The following is a 20381-nucleotide window of genomic DNA, read 5'->3' on the forward strand; positions in this document are numbered from 1 at the left end:
CTGCATCCACTCAGTACAGAGCTGGAGGAAGTGGCTTCCAGTTGCCCTTCCTCAAAATCAGACACAAAACCAGAACACGAACGTCCCGTAACAGCCCAAGGCATTTCAGCAAGGACCTCGACTGCTCCAGAGAGGGCTTGACGGCGATGTGCCCAAAGAGCGCCCTGAGGCTGCTGGATCTTGTGGGCCTCTGCCACGCTGCAGGTCCCAGACTGATCAGAGGCTGGGACATCCAGTGTCACTACAAGGATCTGCCTGAAGGCTGGGCCAGACCCCCTGTGAGGAGCTGGGGGGGAATTTCTTGACAAACCTGAGACCGCTCACTCCACAAGGCTGGGGCCTTCTCAATTCCCAACTCGAAAAACATGGCAGGAAAAAAGTTTCAAAACTGTCCCAGTATTCTTTTCTATCTTTTTAAAACAAAAGACCCAGGGGTTCTGGTTTGTGATGACTTTTCCTTTCAAAATCTAAGCTCATTTTGATTTTTTTACAAAGGTTTAAAAAAGAAAAAAGCTCAAAATTACAACAAAAAAATTCAAAATGGTTGAAATAAAGTGTTTCAGGAGATCCAGCACAAACACGCAAAACCAACCAACCGACCACACAACATCCCCCCACACCTAGTTTTCCAGTTTGCAAATATTTTCAAGCTTGGGCCCTTTCATCAGGATTCAAGAGAAGAAAAATGGGTCCTCTCAGAAATATAGAAATACATGCAGGGTGGGAAACCTGGTGTGGCGGGGTGTCGTGGTTCCCCGCCTCCCACACCCCCGTAGTGGCACGAACAGACTCCCCCAGCCAGTAGAACAGAGGGAGTTTATTGCTTCTCCAGGATACAGCCCAGCACAGATGGAATCTGGTTACAGGAACTGGGGCTAGGAGGCCTCAGTGCCCCCCCTTGAGATGAGGGGTGGCTGGGCCCTACAATCCCAGCCCCGTCCCCAGCTCCTTCTCCCCTGCTTCCCCGACAGAAACTACAACTCTTCCAGCCCTACCCCCCAGCCAGGGGCGGCATCCACCTTCCTTTGTTTCTCTCCCTGGGGGGTAGCTGGTCGGAGGGGTTGAGAGACCCTGGCCTAGTGACTCATCCCCTGCCCTGCTGGGCCGTGCTACAGACAGCAGCCAGTGGGGGGTCACCCACAGCCTCAGCCTAGCAACCAGCAAGGTACCCCCCACTACGTCACACCTAGGTCTTGCCCACCTAAGTGCTGGCCACCTGACCCTCTCCTGGTTTATTTTGAAGCAAGGTGATTGTCAGCTGGCACGGCCTTGCTCACTCTCGTGACATGGCGGCTGGTGCTGTCGGGGTGAACCCAGACACGCTGTTTAACTTTCCTCCCTTTTGGTCATATGTTCAAAGGACAGATGCGTTGAAGCATGGAACGAGCTGGCACCACAGCACCATTCAATGCCCCCAGGCGTCACGGCTGATACGTCGACCTGCCCGAGCTGCCTTGCAGATAAGGTTACCGCCCCACCCGGCAGGTGGACTGAACAAAGAGACTCGCGTCAATCCAGCTCAGAGCGGGAGAGGCATGCTAATTGTAACAAGAGCAATGTTAACTCTGAGCCGGCTCCCTCCCGAGAATAATGCAATCAAATACCAATGCCCATGAGAGGAAAAGCTCTGCCCCAGAGTTTCAATGGGCTGCAAAGAAGTTTTGAATCAGGCATTACCCAGCCGTGGGATTTACTAATCCATATCCACGCTTTACAATGTGCATAATTATTGTACACACCGTCGTGATAGAAGCACTGTAAGAACCCTGGAGCATGGGGGTTCTGGCTGCCAACACTTCCATATCACTACTTGAGGCTTAGATGGGTTTCTGCTAGAGGACCCTGTGAAGCTAGGCACTGCAGGAAGTACCGCCCAGCAGGGCCCGAGTGGCAGCCTTTCACAGCCCACTGATTGGCTCGTGGTGGTATAAAATCAGTAGGCATCACAGCTGGCTATCTGATCAATGATGCACACCGTCTCTTGCTTCCACGCCAGATCTGGCTTGCTGCAGACCCTAGAGCAGGGTGGGCAATAGTTTTTGATGGGGGGGCCACTCCAAAATATGAGGAAGTGGTCAAGGGTCTGCACATTTCTAGGGAGTGGGTGTGGGGGCCTGGAATGAGGCTGGGTGCAGAAGGGAGCTCGGGGTAGGGTACAGGCGAGAGGGTCTGAGAGGAAGTTTGGATGCGGCGGGGGGGGGGGGGTGACCTGGGGCAGGGAATTGGGGTGAAGGGTCTGGAAGGGGGTATGGGTGCAGGAGAGGATTCTGGCCTGTGGAAGGAATGTAGGAAGGGGTGCAGGATCTGCACTGCTCCGCCCCCAGTACAATCTCTCAGCTCCCATTGGCTGCTTTCCAGCCAATAGGAGCTGAGACATTGTGCAGGGAGTGTGGCCAGTGCGAAGCCTCCCATGGAGAGAGGAATTGCTCGGTGCTGCAGGGCAGGCCGGATTACAAGGCTTGGCGGGATGCATTTGGCCCGTGGGGCGTATCCCGCCCACCCCAGCGCTGCGCCCTCCAAGGGGTTAGGTCAGTAAATCGATACCCAAAGGGTCTTTGTCCTTCTTCATACAGCCCAGTAACCCAGACAGGACTCGTGCCTGGCTCTCTGGCGTGCTGGCACGCGGCCGCCTACACATCACCACCTTCACTGCTTTTCCCCTTTACAACTCCCATTGTACTGAGTTCATCTACACCGAGATGGGGAGAGCTGCCCAGTCGGGCTTCGGCCCTGTCTGCCCACCTGCCTCACTCGCCTTGATGCGCAATGTCAGTTGGTGCAGAACACTCCTCCTGTGGGGTTAATATAATGATACGAGCGACCAGCGCATCACTGGCTTTCACGCCACCTGTGCACCCCCGTTCCTGGATAAGCGCCACGAGAAGAGTGCTGGGTGCGAGGAGTTTGTCAGGGCTGGCTGGAGGTGCCGACAGGACGGTGAACTCTTTGTCGGCTGGCACTGAGGGCATCAGACTCAGGAGCTGCGACTTCTAGAAAGCTTCACAAAGTGCCATTCTCCACTTCTGAGCAGGCTGGTTCGCTCGTCCCACTGCCGAGGAGCTAGGCCCCGTTATTCAAAACCAACAAGGGTGCCAAGTCTCTTCCATGCTGTGCAGCACGTCTGGAGACGAGCCCCAGCAAGCTTGGCCGGGGTTCCGGGCCCCCTCCGCCGTGCCCACCTGCCCCAAACAGGAGTCAGGGAGGTCGAGCTCCTGAAGTCCTCTGGACGTACAGCGCTCACTTCCCTCGGAGGCAGAGAGCAGCTTCTCAGCACGGCTGGCACAGGGTGAGTCACCAGGGATCCGGTTGCTCGCTAATACCACCCTTGATTAGCTAGAAAGCTTCTGCTGTCAGCACGGCAGCGCAGAGCTCAATAAGCTGGGACCATTTCCACCACCATTCCCTTGAATCCCTCTGCTCTCCCTGCCCCTCCTCCAAAGCTGGCTCAGGGCTGGCACCGTAACCAAGGGAAAGGAGAGGTTTCCTGGCACTGTCCACCTCTCCCCAGTCACAGCTGGCTCTTTACTCAGCTGCTTCCTTGCTCAGTAACCAGACTGCCCTTTCCCTTCCCTTCGGTCGGCTCGGCCTGTCCCACGCCTTGGGCGAGTATGCTCAAGGGCAGGAGCTGTCCAGTGGGCTGGCACGGTTAAGTTGGGTTGGTCCTGCTTGGGGCAGGGGGCTGCACTCGATGCCCCGAGGTCTCTGCGAGTCTCTGAAAGACGGCGGGCTGCTCCTAGCATGAGCCCAGACCTGCTTTTGACGGAGACCTTCCCTACATGGGAATCAGGTCCCCAAGACTGAAAGGGCCGGTACATCGGTAACCCTTTGCCTTGCTATGGGCCAGATCCCCAGACACGGGGCGTCGCTCTAACCAGCTTCCACGGACCCCCCTGCAGGAGAATCCGCACCGGCCGTTCTGCGCCATCTGCTCCCCACCGCCTGGCAGGGACATTCTGAGGCCATGGCTGGAGCACGCAGCGCTCCCCGAAGCTCTGCCAGCAGAGCAGCCCCCAGCCAGCACCGCTCACAGCAGCCCTCTGACTCACAGCTTATGTGGGGTCCAGTCCTGCCCTGCGTCAGCCTAAGGATCAGAGGGGCGGAAAGGGATCCCCAGGGCTTCCCCGCCACCGGCCATGAGCTGAGAAGGGATTCAGGGGGGTGTGCGGGGCCTAAGTCAGGGGACCGAGAGAGGAAGTTTCAACTCTGCCCATCAGACAGGGAGTCGTGAGGGTTCATTCATCTGAGGCCCTTGGATCGAAGGAGCTATAGAAGTTCAAAGTCTTATCACCAGTTGTACGTAAAACCCAGACCGGCAAAAATCCATCCAGGGCTTTGTCTCGAGCTGGCATCACGATGGACTTTTACACACTAGGCAGCTCTCCTGAACCCCGGCCCGGCCACACCGAGTCACAATGCCGGAACAACGCCTGTCACGAATGGTGAAACTGAGGCACACAGCAGGAAAGGGAACAAGACAAGGATACTGCCAGGCAGGGAACCCAGATCTCTTCAGTCTGCCTTGTGCTGAAACCCAAATCAAGCCTTCCTCTGAGTCACCTTGCTCACACAGCCACCTGCTCGTGTGCACGAATGAGAGAGAAATGAGAGCCACTGGATGGGGGCATGGAGGCGGTGGGCGATGTGTCAGTGCCTGCATGAGAAACACGGCTGCACTGGTGCGCGTACAGCTCTCCGGAGGCCAGTAACTACTGGCAAAGAATCTCAAAGTGTCATCTTCAATGGAGCCGCAAACATGCCTCAGTTACAGGATACAGGGTCCAAGGAGACTGCCAGGCCTCCAGGGAGGACAGGGAACTGGGAATGCAAATGAATCTGCAGCAAAGACACCACAAAGCTCCAGGCTCCAACCAAATGTCAGGTCCCCGTGTAGGACAATAGCCCAGCCCCGTCCTTCTCGGCATTCCGAGTCTCTGAACCACGGCATCTCGTTCAGCCTTTGTGTGTTAGACATTTGCTGACTCCAAGCGACTGTATTTTCATTCTGACTGTCTCCAGCCTGCCTACTGGAATCCCAGTCAGCAGCGGGACAGCCTGGAACTGTCACGCACAACAGACACGCGCTGTTACTACAGCAATGTGCTAAAGAAAGGCAGAAGACAGAGAGAAGAGGCAGTGGCACTTGGTGTAGGTGGGGACGAGCGATTACTCAGCCAAGGCCCCTGGGGGATACAGGGACCGGCACTGCTCAAGAGCGCTACAGACCCTTTACAACCCGTCTCTGTCTCGCCTCCCCTCCCAAAACGTTACGGGGACGCTGTGCCCAGACACCGCCGTGATGGACGTCAGCTCTGCATCCAACTCACTGCACGGTGAGGGGCAGATCCCCGGCTGGGGTAGGTCGGCAAGCCGCCAGTCGCGTCTCCGGAGCAACGCTGATGGACAGCGGCTGAGGGGCGGGCCCAAAGTGGGCCCACCCATTGTCCTGGTGGCACAGAGAAGACCAGAGGTTACTGTCTTGTTCCCAGGACCCGCGAGGGACAGAGCCAGCCCAGGACGTCTGACCACAGTGCTGGCTCCAGCGGCGATTGGGTCCCATCTAATGCACGTGTCACGAGTGCCGGGCGCTCTCCCAGCAAGCAGCAGAGACGTGTCTGGCCGGAGGCAGCGCCGCAGGAAGCCGAGAGAGGCAACAGCACCCCAGCTGGGGCTGAAAGCTGGAGCCTCACGTAAAGAGGCTGCAGAGCTGTTTCCGCAGGGGTCCCACGGCAGTGGACGGGGGGCCTGTCCACCCCCATTCGTTGCACATGACCCAGTCCCGGGCCTGCCACAGCCCTGCCTGGGACACTCTCAGCACCCTGCCACGGGAGGAGGGGGCGCGACCTAGGGCAGCAGCTTTCAAACATTTCTTCTCGTGACCCATCAGACTGCTGATGCCGCGACCCAACAGAATGGGACTGGAGGGTGGGCTCCAGGCTGGGCTGGGGAGGAGTTTGGGGGTTCCAGCTTTGGGGGGGCAGGAGGGGCTGACCTCGAGCGGCTCCCAGTTAGCCTCTCCTGACTCCTGCGGGCCAAGGCAGCTTCCTGCCTCTCCTGGCCCCGCAGACCACGCTGCCCCCAGAAGCAGCCGGCAGCAGGTTCCCAGCCAGTGGGAGTGTGGGGCTAGTGCTCAGAGCAGGGGCGGTGCACGGAGCCCTGGGCACTCCCCCCCCCGTCACTCAGACCTAGGAGCCGCTGGGCCTGCTGCCGGCCGCTTCCCCCACTGCCTCAGCCACACACCTCCCCCCCCGCACTGCTCACCTGATCCCCAGGCAGCAACGAGCCCCAGCGCCCGACATTCCACCCCCCAGCGCTGGGTAGTTTGAAACCGCTGATCTGCGGAGAGCAGCAGAGATGTTTCAGCAGCCTCCCACCTGGCAAGTGACTCAGAAGCTCCTCTGCTCAGAACACAACTGTGCCCTGCTGGCACGTCACTGGTGTCACCCGCTTGCACCTCCAGAGGCAAAGACCAGCCTGCAGCGATCCCTGGGGTTCCTGCCCGGAGGCTGGGACGGGGAACGAACATCCCAAGCTGACTGCACGGCCCACAGCACCATGGCCAGTCGCGCGCCCTGACAGCGCCTCACGCACGGGGCTGGAGTCTCCCGAGGCCGGAGTCTCCCGAGGCCGGGGGAGGCTGCTGCTTCGGGAAGCGCGTGGGAGTTAATTTGAGATTCCTTTGCGCTGTGCACTTGGGTTTTGTTTTCGACAGCAAATCTGAACAGCAGAAATCTCGCCAAGCTTTGCACAGCCCTTATCTCTACGGCTCCCCTTTCACTGGGGATCCCCAAGCACCCGGCACCCAGCCGAGCCAGGCTCCTCCACGGGCAAGCAGAGCGCGAGGCAGGGCCTCCCAGTCACATGGGGCACCGGGGCATGAACCCCTGCAGGAAAACACCAGCACCCACCAGCCACAGGTGTTCAGCTGCTGGGGGGACTGAGGGACACTTAGGGGAGGGCAGAGAGCAGCAGGCAGGTGGGCAGGGAAGAGGCACAGCCAGGGCAGGACCTCAGGGAGAGATGGGGGTGGAGCTGGGGGGGGCAGAGCACCCCTGGGAACAAAGAGCACTCAGGGCCTACACCCAGTGAGTCTGAGGCACAGCGGGGGGCAGGACTCCTGGCTCCCAGTTCCATCTTCCCCTCCTCATAAACCAAAGCGACCCCCTAAGGGCTTCTGTGGCGGGAACAATGGGGTCCGATGTGGCCGGAGGTTCCTCTCCTGCCCAGCTCCAAGCTCAGAGGGAGAACCTCCGGCAAGCAAGCCAGCGGAGCAGAGTCCTGCCAAGACAGACGTGGGGAGACGTTCTCCCCAGGCCACGCTCACCCCACACATGCTGAGAGTTGCACCATGTCCCAGGACAGTTCCCCTCCCCTCCCCGCTTTACCTTGTACACCTTGGAGAAGAAGCCGCTGCCGATCAGCTCAGCATTGAAGTTTTCCCAGAACTCCAGCTTGCGGACGGCCGTGCGGAGTCTCTGCCAGCGGTCCACATGGTAGTAGGCGTCGGAGGCCTCTCCGAAGTAGCGCGTGGGGCTGGCGGGCTCCGGGGAGATCAGCCCCGTCTCGCACATCATGGAGCCAGCGGCTCGGGCAGATCACAGTGCCTCCAGGACGCTGCAGCCTGCAACTAAGGCACATCGTTAGCAGTGAGCAACAAATCCCTGGAACAACTCACCCAGGGTCGTGGGGGCTTCTTTACTCACGGACCATTGCTCAATGCAGGCTGGAGGGGTTTCTAAGAGGCCTGCCCCTAGGGATGTTCTGGGGCCTGGGTCAGACCGGGGGCCGGAGAGTTGGTCACAATGGCCCCGTCTGGTCGATGAGCTGGGAGGGCGCCTGCAGCTGTGGCTAGTGGCGGTAAAGCAAGAGGCTTTGCTCCTCCCAGTGCCCTTGAAGGGGGCGCGGGGGGAGGGGACTTCCTGTCGTTATTAAAGCCTCATCAGCTCTTGGCACCGGCTTTTCCTGGAGCACGGCTAATTGGCCGGCCAGTGGCTAATTGGCCAAGGTAGCTGCTGGGAGTCCCCTTGGGGGAGCCGAGCACGTCGGCCTCATGCCGACATACAAAGCGCGCAGCCAAAGGCCTCCCCACGCGGGGACTCCTCTCCCCACCTAGCCTGGGGAATGCAAAGCTCCTGCTTCCCCCGCAACGCACAGCTCCAACCGGGCAGGAGCAGCTGGCTCTGGGCAAGGGGAAGGGGCAAGTGTCGCGCCTTCCAGCTGGGGGAGCGCCCTGGGCGGGGGGCTGTACAACCAGCTCCCCGCCCCCGGCGATGCAGAAGGGGTTAGCCCAGTGGGCTCAGTGCCAAGTGTCCTCCCCTGCACAAACCGCGCCACCAGGACTGTCCGGCGCTGCCCCGCAAACCGGCCTCATTCCGCACATGGGGAAACCGCCGGGAGTGGGACCCCACGGACCCAGAACCGGGCGGGTTCTGGAGCCAGATCTGCTCCAGCCGGGCGCCCTCGCGCCCGGGGGTTCAGCGCCACTGTTCTCTTTGGGGCCCAGGGCGGCTCCGCAAGCGGCACAGCAAAAGCCTCCCGCCCCCTCCCCGCCTGGTCAGCACTGGCCCGCCTGCGGGCCTGACGTGCACAATAGCTGCAGCCTTCTCTCAAGGGCAGGTCTGACCTCCCAGGAGGTGGCTCTTTTATGGGAAGAGCTTCCCTTTCAGAGCCTCTCCACTCAGCCTTTTCCCACGTACCATCTCCGCCCGGGCTGGCCTAGTTCATCAATCACCTCTTTGTCTGCAGGACGATTCCAGCAGCATCCTCAAGGGGCTGGAAAGCTCCCCCCCTTCCCCCTCCCCGCATTATTCGGCAGAGTGGGGTGGATTTTTTTCATTTCTATATAAATGGAGCCGTTTGTCCTCAGACTGGTGCCAACACGGGGGGGGGGGGGGGGGAATGGCCTTTCAAAATGCCAAGGTTTAGTTGAAGGCCTCGTAGGACTCTAGGGATGCACGGAGCAGTGTCTAGAGGAGGATCAGGTGATGGAGCGGAGCCCACAGCCACGGGGAAGGGGAGACGTCTGCACAGGCTGCACCTCCCTAAACCGGGACTCTCTTGTCCGGCAGCATGCGTGGCCCAGCAGGACTACAGCTGCTGCTGAAGGAGAGAGCCCTGGGGCAGGAGGGCTAGCAGCTGGAAGCCCCAGTCAAGGCAAGGCTGGTGGTAGCAGGGCCGGGCATCAGCAGCGGTAGTGAGGCCGTGGCAGTGGGGCAGGGCCAGCCAGGCAACCGGGCCACGGCAGGTTGTCAGCCTGATTGGGACCGTGCACCGGCCAGCAGCGGGGCCAGAGCTGTGTGCTGCTGTGTCGGCTACCATGCCAGCTGAAGCAGCAGTTATAGCAGGGCCGGCGCGGCTGTGTGGCCCAGCCAGCAGCGGGGCCAAGGAGCCAGAGGCGCGGAGGGGCGGCAGGCTGAGGGGGCCGGTGGCAAACTGCCTCATCCAGGTTCACTCAGGCCCCAAGGGTGCCGGCGCAGGGAGATCCAACCTGCAGCGTGTACGGCTGCGTGACTGTGGGAGCAGATGAAAGGGCTCTGGGCCTTCCGCCGTATCCCTGGGGCTCCCGCACACACAATTCCGTCTGGAATTCATTCATTGCCGGGAGCTACAGGAAAACAAGCTCATGTGGGGCTGGATTCAGCTGCCATTCGCTGCCATGCCACGGCCCTCCAGGGAGCCAGGCCAATTTACACTAGCTGAGGCACCTGCCCCCTTTAGGAATTCAAAATAATTAACTAGACGACATCATCACCCTGCTACACGCGCCCCACCGGGAACCAAAACAGCAAGGTGGGTCCATTCGGACCTCGACCCCAACCCTAGCAACCAGGGCAGGGCTGGGCACGACAGGCATCGGGAAAGGGACGGCGCAGAGGCAGTCAAAGGACACTCCTCTTTGCTTGCTCATGTTGCAAGAACAAGGTGACATTCCGGGAAACAGAAAGGCCGAGCATTTAAAACTGAGAGAAGGAAACACTGGTTTTAAACACACTGCGGTGTTCACACGCGGAACTCATTGCCACAGGATACCTCTGGCGCCAAGACCTTTGCAGAATTACAAAATGGATAAGAACTGTGTATTAAGGTAACAGGGACAGCCAGTTGTACTACTCGGCTCATACATGTTTCTTTTTTTTTTTAAAGATGGTCAGGAAATAATCTCCCCTCCCCCAGGTGCACCATCCTATATTTGCCTACCACACTAGCCCCTCCTCACCAAGGGCCAGCCAAAGAAGTTTAAAAGTGATGGCCCTGCTTCGCCATTTGCTGACCACCCCCCTGCTTACCCAGTCTCTCCTTCCCCCTCTCTTTGCTGGACCTGACCCTCTCAGGGAACGCCAGGCCTGTCGGACACTCCAGCGTCCCCCAGAAAGCCTCTTGCCCCCCAAACAAGGGCCGTGCACCACACACACGGCACAATAATCCCCAGCAAGCCTTGCGAGCGACGGGACAAAAGGAGACCCCGTCTACGAGGCAGCATGCTGTGCGTTTGCTGCAGCTTGTTAAAGGAGGTTCCCCCATTCATTTCTCCGCCAAGCACTGCTCCCCAGACATATCCCACAATGCAACATTCAGACCCCTCAGGCCTACTCCCATGTGGTTCCAGTTTTCAGCGTTCGCTCTCTGTGGGCTTGTCTACGCGGGGAAGCGATTGCACAACAGGCCTGGCTGCAAGCTGAAAGCACAACACCTAAACCTTCCTGTTCTGCACCAGAGAGCGAGTGCCTTTGGGTGGGTTAGCGTCATTTACTTCCCACCCAAGAGACCTTTCGTCCTACTTCCCCGTGTAGACAAGCCCTGGGAATCTGGAGTCTCTAGCAGTGTCATGCCGGGAGCTTTCCTGAGGAAGTGCAAGCCGTGAGGCGACCCAGCCGGGAGCCAGGCCTGGCCAGCTGCTCCCAGGCTGGCATTTAGTCTCCCGTGCTTCACAACTGCCTGGGCAGGACAAAGGCAGCTGAGGCGAGAAGGTGCAGACCGGGAAGTGCGGCCGTGAAGCGGAGAGAAACCCAGCCCCGCACAAAGGCCTACGTCAAGGGGGAGGGCCCCGGAGCCCCGGATCGCACCCAAGGCTGAGGAGAGCTGGGGGGAGATTCTGGGTCAAGAGAGACGCGCTGGAGGAACCAGGCGCTCAGCTTGGGAAGCCCCTCAGTGCAGTACTTACCTGAGCAGCCCCCCCCCCCAACACCCCTCAGCCCTGGGCTCACACGCAGACCTGGCCAGGCCTGTGACAGACACTAGCGGGACACGACGAGCCACATCTCACTGCCTGCTCTTTGCTTGCGTCATCGCCGTCTACCCGATCCCCTCCATTCCCTGTCCGGCACCTCTCTAAGTGCAGCCACGGGCGGCCATGTCCCACACAGAGACCCCCATCTGCTCTCCACAGGTCCCCTGCCTCCGTGCGGTGCACGTGCTCTGGGCTGGAGAGAGAACCAGGCACCTCGACTTGTGACCAGGGTTCCCTGTAAGCTGGGGGCTTGGGCGGTCACCCAGGAGAGATTCAGGTTGCCAACTGCAGCACGCTGGATCCCTGAGGTCTCCGAAGGACGGATCACATGGCTGAGCCTTCCTACCTGTCCTGCTGGGCCAGAAGCCCGGCTCTCCCCTGACAAGGCACCAGGAACACAGACACTAAACCCGCCAAGCTGGGGTAGGGCTCAGTTACAGGGACCTGGCAGCACACAAGAGCACAGCCCTCAGAGGGGACCGAAACCCCAAATAAATCCGTCTTACTCCGTACCTAAGTTATGCCCAGAGAAAGCTCATAAAGATGCTGGCTCCTCTGACCAATGAAAAGGAGAGCTGCACAGCTGTCTCTCCCTCCGCTGCTAAGGCTGGGTTTGATAACAAACAAAACTGTTTTTATTAAGTGTAAGAAATAGGATTTAAGTGACTGCAAGTGAAAACAGACAGATCGAAGCAAGTCACTACGCCAAAATAAATAAAACCCGCCAGCTGAGCCCAATACACTGAGAGAGACTGTTACAAATGTGCTTCTCCCAGGTAAAACCTTGCAAATCAAAGCTGATCTTTCCCCCGCCTGGGTCTAACAGCGCCTCGTGTATTCTTAGGGCAAGGAGGCAGCTTTCAAAAACCAGCAGAAGACGAATGTTGATGGCTTCCCATTCCTTAGACAGAACTTCCCCAGGGCGGGAGCCCTTTGCTTAACTCTCCCCACCTCCATGGAAAAATACCAGATGCAAGATGGATTCCAGCACCAGGTGGCATGGTCACATGTCTTTCTCGCAGGACGGGTCACATGGTCACAGTTTGGGCTCACAGGAAAAAGAAAACCACTTACAAATCCTTGGCTTGAGCACCAGGCCCGTAAGCCCCGTGGGTCCCACTGTGGCTCTCACTAGAAATTCTAGATGAAAAAGCAGGTTTACACTAATGACATCCTAGAATGACACACGCACACAAACAGGACATACGCATGCAGGGGATCACTGGCTCGTCAGCGACAGGTCACCTCCCTGGTTTGCATAAAGCATATTCAAGTTACGCATATTCATGTTCCAAAACATATTTCCATAACATTAGGGGGGGAGGGGTCACTCTACTTCTCATCCACATCAGTGCGGCAGAGAGCAGAGGTGTCTCCCTGTGCCTGTTCTACGCCCACAGCGGGCAGCCCAGCCGCCTCACGCTCCCACAATCACTCCGGCTGTCCGGAGGCAGAACTCACTGGCAGGAGGGGAAGGCAAGTCCCACCAGCGCGGCCGACGAGGGCAGCTGCCTGCTCTCCACCAGCCAGCCTGCCTCCTGCTCACTCCACGCAGCCTCCCAGCGGGCAGCCCTCCAGCAGGTCACTCCTCAGCCTAAGCCAGGCACCATCTGCGTCTCCGGCTTCACTCTGCCTCCCCTGCAGGCCCCTCCTAACGAGCCCCGGGAGAGGAAGGTTTTAATTGCAGGGCCCAGCCACATGGCAAGCACTTCCTTCTCTTCACCTCGCCGCCCGCCTGGATGGAGCCCGGGATTCAGCCATTCTCCATGGAACGCAAGCGGCTCCCGTGAGTCCGTCCCTGTCAGGCTTGCTTACCCGGGCCCTAGGAATGAAGCCGCTCAGCTGCATGGCCACAGCTCTTAGCACATGCGGCGTTTTCATACCCTATAATCAGCCGCCCAGCCCTGCAATGGAAGCAGAAGTCTGGGGCCAGGCCCAGAATGGGCCTCAGAAGCCACAGATCCATTCGCTTTGGGAACGAATTGTGCCTTTCTAGACATTTTCCATTTGCAACGGGGCCAAGTTAAAGCCGCACAGAGCAGCGAGGCAAGCAAGGCAGTCCTCCAGTCCGAGCAGGGTCCACGGAGGGATCTGCTCCAGCATCCCTTCCCCATCGCTCCTGCCTCTTCTCTCTCCTCCGCTCAGAGTCACAGATTTTAAAGCAGGAAGGGGCCAACCACTAGCCTGACCTCCTGCGTAAAACGGGCCACAGGTCTCACGCAGAGATGTCTGGGATCAGAACTACAACCCTGCATTCCCAAACCCCAGTTCCAGCCTCTAGTCCAGGGTAGGAGCCTTTTATGGGTCAGGGGCCGCTGAGCCACAGAAAAATCAGTTGGGGGTCGCACACATGTGAGAAACAAACAAACAACCAAATCCCTCTCTGACTTGGCCCCCAACTGATACAAGGGTGCCCAAGAGCCGTATAAAGTCCTAATGGAAATTTTCCAGACCTGGTACAAACTGCCATTAGGAAAGTAAAATCCCATTGAATTGGTTAACCGATTAAATGTTATGAGTAACTGGTTAACCGATTACACAGGGCAATGTGGGGGGGGAGGAGGAGAGGCTCCAGCCTCCACTGGTTAGGCATTCACATCCTTATCACCCATACTATATTGCTGACTATTAAAATTACATAGCTTATTTTGCCCTCCTGTCAAAAATATCTGCCCCAAACAGGTAACCAAAAGGCTGTAAACTAGGGGATATACACATAATAGAACTCTATGTACTATGCAGTGAAAAGAACATTTCCTCTTGTATAAAGTTACCCTTCATGAACCCAAGCTTTTTACCAAGTGTGAGGAAATCCCAGGACAAGCCCCACAGCACTTGAACCATTAGGATCACAGTACACAAATGTACGTGTGACCATTGGCTGAGTTTCTACAGCTCTCGCAATTATACCAGTGGACTATTAGCTTTTCTTAAATGTCTTGAAATCTGACTAAAATCTTTATCTAAGTGTGTACTTTTCCTAGCTAACTCTGTTACGCAGGATCAATTTCTTCAGTCGTGTAAAAAGAATAAAGTTTCCTCCTCTAATAGCCAACATCAGACCTTGTGCACACAGACAGATACATTAAAACAAGTTATGCTGCAACACAGAGAAGTATTTTGCATCTGATTTTAATACAAATATATTTTTCACGGTTAAAGTGCAGCAAATAGCCTTCAAATATATGAAATAAAACCAGGAAAATGAACACCTCAAAGTTATATATTGACATGATAAACCCAGTCTGACCATATGCCCTTCTGAGCCATAGCGCCTGGAGTGAAGTCTAAACCAGATGACTTCAATGGAGCCAGGATTTCATTGGGATTCTAACCCAGATCCAAACCCAAACTCTTCCGATGTTTGTGGAGGTTACAATCTAAGGATTCTGATTGAGGTTCCCTCTTTATTCACAATCAGAAAAGAGCCCTAAGAATGGTTTGAGGTCTGGAAAATTGGCTTCACAGCAAGAGATGTAAAACGCACAATTTATTTACCTTCTCGATGGAGGGACACGAGACAATCCGGTCACAGGGAGAACTTACACTCCAGGCCCTTTGTGATAATGTTCGCTGAGAGAGCAGTATCTCAGAGCCAAAGACAGGAAACTGAAACAAGATAAATGTCAATAAAATCAGCTGACCATTTTTAACAGTCAGTTCAATTGCCTAATTATAATTAGGGTAATTTTTATGTCAGGATAATTAACTGCCAAATCAACTTATCAATGAATATGGTGGATTCTCCATCGCTTGAAGGCTTTAAACCACTAGTGGGTGCTTTTCTGAGACACACGCTCACTCCCAGTGGACACATCAATCGCTGGGTGACGTTCCACGGCCCGTGCTCAGCGGAGATTCAGACAAGAACGGCAATAACAGCCCCGTCTGGCTTTAAAGGGGAACATTTCCCAAGAGTCTCAGTGACGTGGAATTGCAAGTTCCATTTTCAACTGTGACAAAGACACTTGGAAACAATGAGTAGCCCTGTGGCACCTTAGAGACTAACACAAATTCACATAGGGCCACATTACATCAGTGTGGCAGCCACCACAGCGAGGGCTGCGTCGCGGTTTCTGTTTCAAGGTTGACCTTTCTAAGCCCTTTAAAATCGATGTGCGGCTGTTGCCTTCCTTTGCGGGTCCTCAGAACATGCAGGACAAGGTTAGTAACCTACATTTGGGGTCATTTCAGCTGGGGGGGTGGAGAACTAGGCCCCCAAGGCATGCTTCATGAATTTCTAATGGGGGTAGGGGTGGGTATGTGCCGAGCTAGAGATCAAACTATTGATGTGATGACGATGCTCAAATAGACGCAATCTCTAGTGCATCCCATGTGTTTTTTAATGTGCACACATCAAGCCAGAAAACTAGCTGGAGGGCTTCCACGGGGAAAACACAGACCTGTGAGAGCTTGCTAGGAGGGCGGGGCACTTTGCACTTCAAAGTAGCACCCTAGAACACCGAATTCACCAGGGTGGAATGATCATGTTTTAGGGCGTATGCTTGTCCATTAAAAAAAACTTGATCTCTTGATATTACTATCCGCTCGTATTGTAAGTGAAGTTATGAGGTATTAATCTATGTGTTGTGAGGTTGGAAACACCCAAACCAGCCTTTCAATTACAACAAAGGACTCTCCATAAATAACAAGACAGCAGCAACAGCCCATCAACACACAGTCTGCAGTCCCTGAGACACGTACACCATGGGGGCCATCTAGCCCACAGAAGAGCAAAGCCATTCCCAGCAAGCTGGAGGAAAATATGAGAGAGACAGTGACATCATCACATGGCCTCTCTCCCCCTCCCCCAACTCAACACCTGGAAGAACATCTGGGCTAGGGATGCTGAAATGCAGGGTTTGGGGTAAATGTGTAATTGCTGAAGTGTGCAGGGGTTACACGTTTACATGCGGGGTGAAGGCAGCTCCCTCCCACGCAGAGCCACTGCCCCCTGCATGTAAACATGTCACTCTGAACATTTCAGAGGCTACATGTTTACCAAAATAAACTCACTTTTTAACATTTCTATTAGATTCTGTACCTTTTAATGGCTGCTATTAAATGGCTTTTTAAAGGCAACTATTTCGCTAGTATATCTAAAGCCCCATTTGCTTCTATCTATACGAAATATGAAATACAAATGCAGAAGCAAAGCCAAGGCAAGTGGGTTTTAACAAGGAGTAGGAGGCTAAAAGGGTAGGAATTATCCAGGAGCTGAGATAGCAAGAATATCATTACCCCACCCCCTCCATCCTGAACTATACATCATTATGAAAAATGCATTGTCACCTGAATACTGAAATGTTGCAGAGGCATTTTGTTTCCAACTACCGTGGAGAATGCAGCACAGGGTGTGATCACAGGGACGTGCTTATAATTATGGACAGAGATCAGACCCCGAATGTACAAAAGGGCTCAGCAACCACAGCTGGGGCAGGACTGTCCAGAACCTTTGGGGGGGGCTTTGGTTGCTGGAATTCCAACCCGCATTTCAGGAGCGCTGGACAGTCTCTGGACACCGTGCAGACGAGGCTCTTCTGGTGTTTCCTAGAGGCCGACACACCCAACTGTAACACTCTCAGTGTTGTCAGCCTTGCTGGCGGAGCAGCATAGACCAGTGGCTGGAACACTAGACTCAAAATCAAAAATATTGGGTTCCACCCCAGTTCTGCTGCTGGATGACTGGCTCCCCCTCTCTGCTCTAGCTCCCCAGCCATGCAATGGGATTAACCAGACCCTCTTGTGCAGCACTCCGAAGTCTCTGCCTGTACATTGATGCCACGAAGTCTCTGCCATCAATGCCACGGTTTGTGTTCCTTGTCACAACAGCCACTGCTGTTTCCTAATTTTAATTCTATTTGGCTGGTTAGCTCCAGTATGTGTCATTGATCTCGTCAGGCATGTTGCTAGTTGTCCTTGAGACCTGATCTGATTAGAGAGAGACACGTGGTGTTGTTCTGCAGGGTAAATTGGTGGCTTGACAGTAAGCCGGGCTAATCGAGTGCTTTACATTTTCAATGAAAGTAAGGCATGTTGTTTACTGGTGGTTACGAACAAATGGGGAGACGATCCCTTTGAATTCGATAGACACGAGCTGTAACTTACACACTAACTCCCATCTCAGACCCGGATTATTTCATCCCCAGACCATCTGGAAACCAGTGGGTTTCTGCCAGCGTCTGTCAATGAGTAACTAGAACGTTAAACGCCACAGGGTGAGCGGTGGGATGGAAAGAGCATCCAATCCAAGTGCTTAGCCAGTTCTCAGGGGGCTAGCCCAGCGGTTTGCAGTCTTTTTAGGCGGCACACCCCTTTCCAGATATGGCACCTACCACATACCCCTCCCCCCGAGGCAGGGTCGGAATTAGGGATGTCAAGTCGCAGTTGATTGGTTAAATAGTTACACGTGGTGCTGATGCGGCATTTAACCGATTAAAGGGGCGTGAGTGGGTGGGCTGCTCCATTGGGGCTGGAACGCCCCCCCCTTCCTCTGGGGTCAGACTGGAGCAGCCCCCACCGCAGGCAGGGGCTGTTCCAGTCCGGTTTGCTCTTGCTCCTGCTGTCGTGGCAGCTCCCTTAGTGGGGACTTGTGGGCGGAGGCTGCTTCCAAGTACCAGGTAACTGACTAAACGGTTACCTATTAACATCCCTAGTAAGAACGTACCTATCATTGAATTAAGGTTGCCACCTTTCTAACTGCTGGTAACTGGACACACCCCCTCCGCCCCGTGGTCCCATCCCCTGGGGCTCCACCACTTCCCCCAAGACGCCCCCCCTCCACCACTGCATGTCTCAAGGACTCTGTGCAGGTAGGAGGCACAGAGTGACTGAGTGTCACCCCAGCCTTGCTGGAACCTTCTTTTGGTTCTGGCGCGATCTAGACACCTGGCAACTCTAAATGGCACCTGGACACCGAAGCCAAAAAGCAGACTGTCCGGGTAAGAACTGGACGGGTGGCTCTGTTAATGAGATTGCCAGGTCTCATTAGGCAAAGCGCACTGACTGCTGCTGCAGGATTTGGCTCATGCACACCCGACAGGAGCTCACATCCCAGTGTGAAAACCAGGAGCTGATGGTTCCTATTAGGAGAGGAAACCAACAATGGAGTCAGGCATTCTGCAGTTGCACTCCTGTTTGCGCATCTCTTGTAGCTCAAGTCCTGTTTCCCTGAACAGCCGCAGAGTTCTAGCGCACAGATCCAAGCCTGTTCCAGCCACCACTGCACCCAAAAACCTCATGAGAACATAAGAACGGCCACACTGGGTCAGACCAACAGTCCATCCAGCCCAGTGTCCTGTCTGCCCACAGTGGCCAACACCAGATGTCCCAGAGGGAGGGAACACAACAGGGAATCCTCACGTGATCCCTCCCATCACCCATTTCCAGACAGAGGCTAGGGACACCATTCCTACCCTGGCTAATAGCCTTTAATGGGCCTAACCTCCATGAATCCATGTAGCTCTTTTTTGAACCCTGTTAAAGTCCTAGTCTCCACCACATCCTCTAGCAAGGAGTTCCACAGGTTGACTGTGCGCCGAGTGAAGAAAAACTTCCTTTTATTTGTTTTAAACCCGCTGCCTCTTAATTTCATTTGGTGACCCCTAGTTCTTATATTGTGGGAATAAGTAAATAACTTTTGCTTATTCACTTTGTCCAGACCAGTCATGATTTCATAGACCTCTATCCCCCCCTTCGTCTCCTCTTTTCTAAGCTGAAAAGTCCCAGTCTTTTTAATCTCTCTTCATATGGGACCCGTTCCAAACCCCTTTTCTGTTGCCCTTTTCTGAACCTTTTCTAATGCCAATGAATCTTTTCTGAGATGAGGCGACCACCTCCGTACGCAGCATCCCGTGGTTTTATAGCGAGGCATTGAGATATTCTCTGTCTTATAACTCACTCGCTTTCTGCTTTTTTCCCTCGGGGCACCGCCGCTAACAGGGCTTCCGTGGCTGTGCGTGAGACCCGAGTCCTGTGTTTCTGCTGCTTGTCTCTCCCACACGGACATGGCTCCCCATTCTATCTCCCACGCCTGGGTTTCCAGCCAGCCCCACAAAAGCCCTTTGGGCCGCATGGTTCTGCTTCTGTTCAAGCTTTGCCACGTGCCCGTGGTTGTGTGGTGGCTTCTCGTTCCAGCTGCCTGGCTCCGTAGAGGAGCAAGACGGTTTCTTACATTTCTCCTGCTTGAACGGGGTGGTTATGCCGTTGCCCACCAGCCTGGATGGGATTCCACCCACCTCCGCCCTCGACACGACTTGCCCACCTCAAACTGCTTCACAAACTGCTCCTGGAGAGACGTGCCTTTCCCCTCCTCTGGCGAGCGGAAAACCAAGCCCTTTGGGGACTTATCTAAGGTCCCCCACAACCTCAGAGGCAGATCGGCAGAGAGCCCAGGCGTCCTGGGCGCTGAACCCCACTCCAGCTCCTGCCCCACCAGCACACAGAGGTGGGAGGCGAAGGGGGAGAATGGTGGCAGAATGAGTCTCCACTGAGCCATGTCTGTGAAGTGGGGACTCAAGGACCAGGCAGAAGCGGCGAGGAGTCCTGTGGCACCTTATAGACTAACTGACGTGTTGGAGCAGAAGCTTTCGTGGGCAAAGACCCACTTCGTCAGATGCAAGTCACGCCGCTCTTGCAGATTCAGACTAACACGGCTACCCCTCTGATGCCTAAGGACCAGGCAGAAATTCTCCCCTGGCTGCCAGCCCTCGGGCCACACTCTGCTACAAGCAGCTATTTTCAGGGCCGGGACACCGGACTGGCTCCACCCAGCAGGCCACTTCCTAAAGACACAGACCTGCCCCCGGAAGCCTGGGCGGCTTTGAGAACTAGTGTGCGTAAACCCCACGGAGAGACCAGAACCAACGGCCTGGCTGGTATCAGCCTGCCAATGGGATACAGCCAGGCAAGACCACCGCGGAGAGGCAGCGTGGCCCTGAGGACAGGACAAGGCCCTGCCCTGGAAGGCGGGACCCCTGGGTTCTCTCCTGACCTGCTGTGTCTCTGGGTCTCCGTTCCCTTCGCCTCACCGACGTAGGGCGCAAGCTCTCGTTAGGCACGTGTCCGGCACACTCAGGCCTTGTGCCTGGCTGGGACATCTCGGTGTTACCGCATCTGAGAGTCGGTAACAATAACGCTAGTACTGTGCACTGGCCCT

General features: G+C 55.8%; 1 protein-coding gene across 5 annotated transcripts in view; it reads right to left on the reverse strand.

The window, feature by feature from the left end:
• LOC102456425 (dual specificity testis-specific protein kinase 1-like) overlaps positions 1–20381 on the reverse strand; it is a 46543-nt gene that overhangs the window by 12527 nt on the left and 13635 nt on the right. For 2 of the 5 annotated variants that reach the window (XM_075906043.2, XM_075906045.2), the window contains exons 2-3: positions 14723–14833; positions 7383–7624 (exon numbers count right to left, since the gene is read on the reverse strand). In XM_075906043.2, coding sequence (XP_075762158.1) covers positions 7383–7571 — 189 coding nt within the window. In that variant the 5' untranslated portion in view covers positions 7572–7624; positions 14723–14833. Of the gene's footprint in view, positions 1–7382; positions 7625–7704; positions 8114–14722; positions 14834–20216; positions 20360–20381 lie in introns of those variants that run through there. The other 3 variants (XM_075906044.2, XM_006112333.5, XM_075906046.2) reach the window with 3 other exon arrangements.

Source organism: Pelodiscus sinensis, chromosome 23, assembly GCF_052426305.1.
Source record: "Pelodiscus sinensis isolate ZL-2025 chromosome 23, ASM5242630v1, whole genome shotgun sequence".
Taxonomy (NCBI): Eukaryota; Metazoa; Chordata; order Testudines; family Trionychidae; genus Pelodiscus; species Pelodiscus sinensis.